This window comes from Gymnoscopelus braueri (assembly GCF_963280865.1).
Source record: "Gymnoscopelus braueri genome assembly, chromosome: 5".
In the NCBI taxonomy this organism is placed as follows: Eukaryota; Metazoa; Chordata; class Actinopteri; order Myctophiformes; family Myctophidae; genus Gymnoscopelus; species Gymnoscopelus braueri.
In genome coordinates, this window is record NC_137606.1 from 52,765,776 (window position 1) to 52,768,275 (window position 2,500).

The 2,500-nt window shown below is 42.2% G+C and overlaps 1 protein-coding gene across 1 annotated transcript in view; it reads right to left on the reverse strand.

Annotated features, from left to right (window-relative positions):
- Nucleotides 1–2,500, reverse strand: part of clpb (ClpB family mitochondrial disaggregase) — a 70,211-nt gene that overhangs the window by 35,335 nt on the left and 32,376 nt on the right. The window contains exon 6 of the mRNA XM_080429446.1: nt 694–791. Within this exon, the coding sequence (XP_080285572.1) occupies nt 694–791 (98 nt within the window). The remainder of the gene's footprint in view (nt 1–693; nt 792–2,500) is intronic.

Consider the following 2,500-nt stretch of genomic DNA (forward strand, 5'->3'; position numbering starts at 1 on the left):
TGAAAGCGGTTAACCCCAGTTAACCTTTCCCAGTCTGCAGACAGCTTTTACGCATCCAGTTCTAAACACCACCTGTCAATCAATCTTTCCACCAACTGAGACAGACCCCCTGTAGTGTGACTGAATGGTGACGTGTGTTAATGTGTTACATACAGTGTCACAAAGATCACCATACAGATGTCTGCTGGGACCAGTCGGCCTCATACAGAGTTATACCGGTAGGTTGCAGCTGCCTACAACTCGTAGTTTTTTTTAATACAATGTACCAATAATTAAAGTCATTAATTAAAGCAGCTATTCTTAATAATAAACAAATATGTGGTATAGGCTACTGTAGTTATATCTGTGACTGAGACAACAGGCTGAAAAACAAAGCCAAGTGACAGCTGTGAAAGAAGTAAACATGCACGAGAGAGCGCATGCACGTCCGTAACTGGTCTTTCTTATTCTTATTTTGTTCTTATTATCGTTTTTATTGCAGTCAAATGTCTTTTCATAATGTATTATTTGCTCTGTGTCTTGGTGTGTTAATGCTTAATGTTTACGTAAAGCAGTTTGAATTACCTTGCTACATTTTCCATGCCGTGTGTGTGTGTGTGTGTGTGTGTGTGTGTGTGTGTGTGTGTGTGTGTGTGTGTGTGTGTGTGTGTGTGTGTGTGTGTGTGTGTGTGTGTGTGTGTGTGTGATAGATACCTTGTCCTCCCACTCTTTCAACATTGTGGTCAGCTCCCCATCTTTGGCGTAGGCCCGTGGTGTGTGCCCCTGGCCGTTGGTCTCCAGGGGGTTGGCACCTGCACGCACACACGCACACACGCACACACACACACACGTCAGTATATCCAGCTTCAATTAGACTAGATATTGTCTAGGATTTTGGCTATAGTAGATAGGCTATTTTCAATATTTCTACACAACACCACCATTGTGCGATGAAGTATAAAACGCGGCTTAAGTGGTTAATACATTTGTTGATGCTGTGCATATAAAAACATTTAATAAAAAACCCAACTCAAATAATCAAAAGAGTAATCAATAGATTCATCAATAAGAAAATAATTGATAGTTGCAGCCCTATTTCAATCTCTTTTACTCTAAATGAGCTATCAGCAGAAAAACTAATTTACAAAGTAAGGTGAGGCACAATATAGACACCAGTTTGACAGAAATGTGGATGCACTTAAAAAAAAACATATTATGGTCACAATATTTATATCAAGATATTTGGTAAAAATATGGTGAGATCTGATTTAATATTTTTCATTTCAAGGGACCCCCAGTTTGATATGCATTAGGCCATGGACCCCAATTTCACACGATTTTCATCTCTGGGACCCCCAGTCTAGGCTGTAAAATCGTCAGTGTCAATTTAAGTCAGAGAGTATACGAATGGAACCAAACCTTACGGCTTCGTTTGGTTCCATTTGTACACTCTCCGAGTTACAGGCCCGTAGGGGCCCATTTGGACCCCCTGGTGGTCCTCAGGCCCGACGTTGAGAACCAGTGATATATAATACACACAAGCAGCCCCAGTAGGACGGGTCAAAATGTCAATGGACAGAGTCTGGCTAAGGTGTGAGAGGTCACAGTTCAGGGGTCAGTCAGGCTAACTGCAGCCAAGCAGGGGACTATATATATATATATATGCAACGTGTGCCAATATTACACACTCTGACCCCTACACACACACTATTAAACAATCCTTTCACACACACACACTGCAGGACGGGGGACATTGTAACACACTGATGCACACTGCAACACAGCAGGACGCTACAAAACGTCGATGGAGGAAGTGGCTTCTATAAAAGGCTTTATTATTCAACTGACTCTCTGTGAGGGGTAAAAAAAACAGCACAATGCCAACGTCTGTGTGTGTGTGTGTGTGTGTGTGTGTGTGTGTGTGTGTGTGTGTGTGTGTGTGTGTGTGTGTGTGTGTGTGTGTGTGAGGACAGGGGTCTAGGGTTGTCAGTGAGGGTGGTTAGCAGTGCCTTCTGCCCTGTAGAGGGACGAGGGCAGGAACTTTCAACCCAGAGACACAAGAGTCTCTCGTGCCTCCACACAGGACCAGTTCATGTTTGTTTCATTGCATTATTATAACTCAACTAGTAGTGCTGACGGATGCCAGATTGGCATACTTTCCCCCCCCCCTTCCTAGGAATGTAGTGGAGTATCCAAAAAAATACAAATACTCAAGGACAGATACAGGAATCTGTAATCAGGTAAATGGTGGCAGACCCAGATCACTCGACTGTTAATGAAAGATGCTACTGACTGATTCAGAATATCTCACAAGTGTATGCAACATCATATTCTATATACATAGTTTGTGCAAACTGGCCGGTTACAAGGGCAGACACTGACTAAAATAAATATAAATATTGCAAAACTCTTGACTGTCCCCAATGAAGCTACAACCATTGTACCTGCAAACGTTAAAAAGGTAAATCTTTATTTACCTCATGTTTTAAGGACCAATCGTGCATTTTGAAGGGCTTACTTC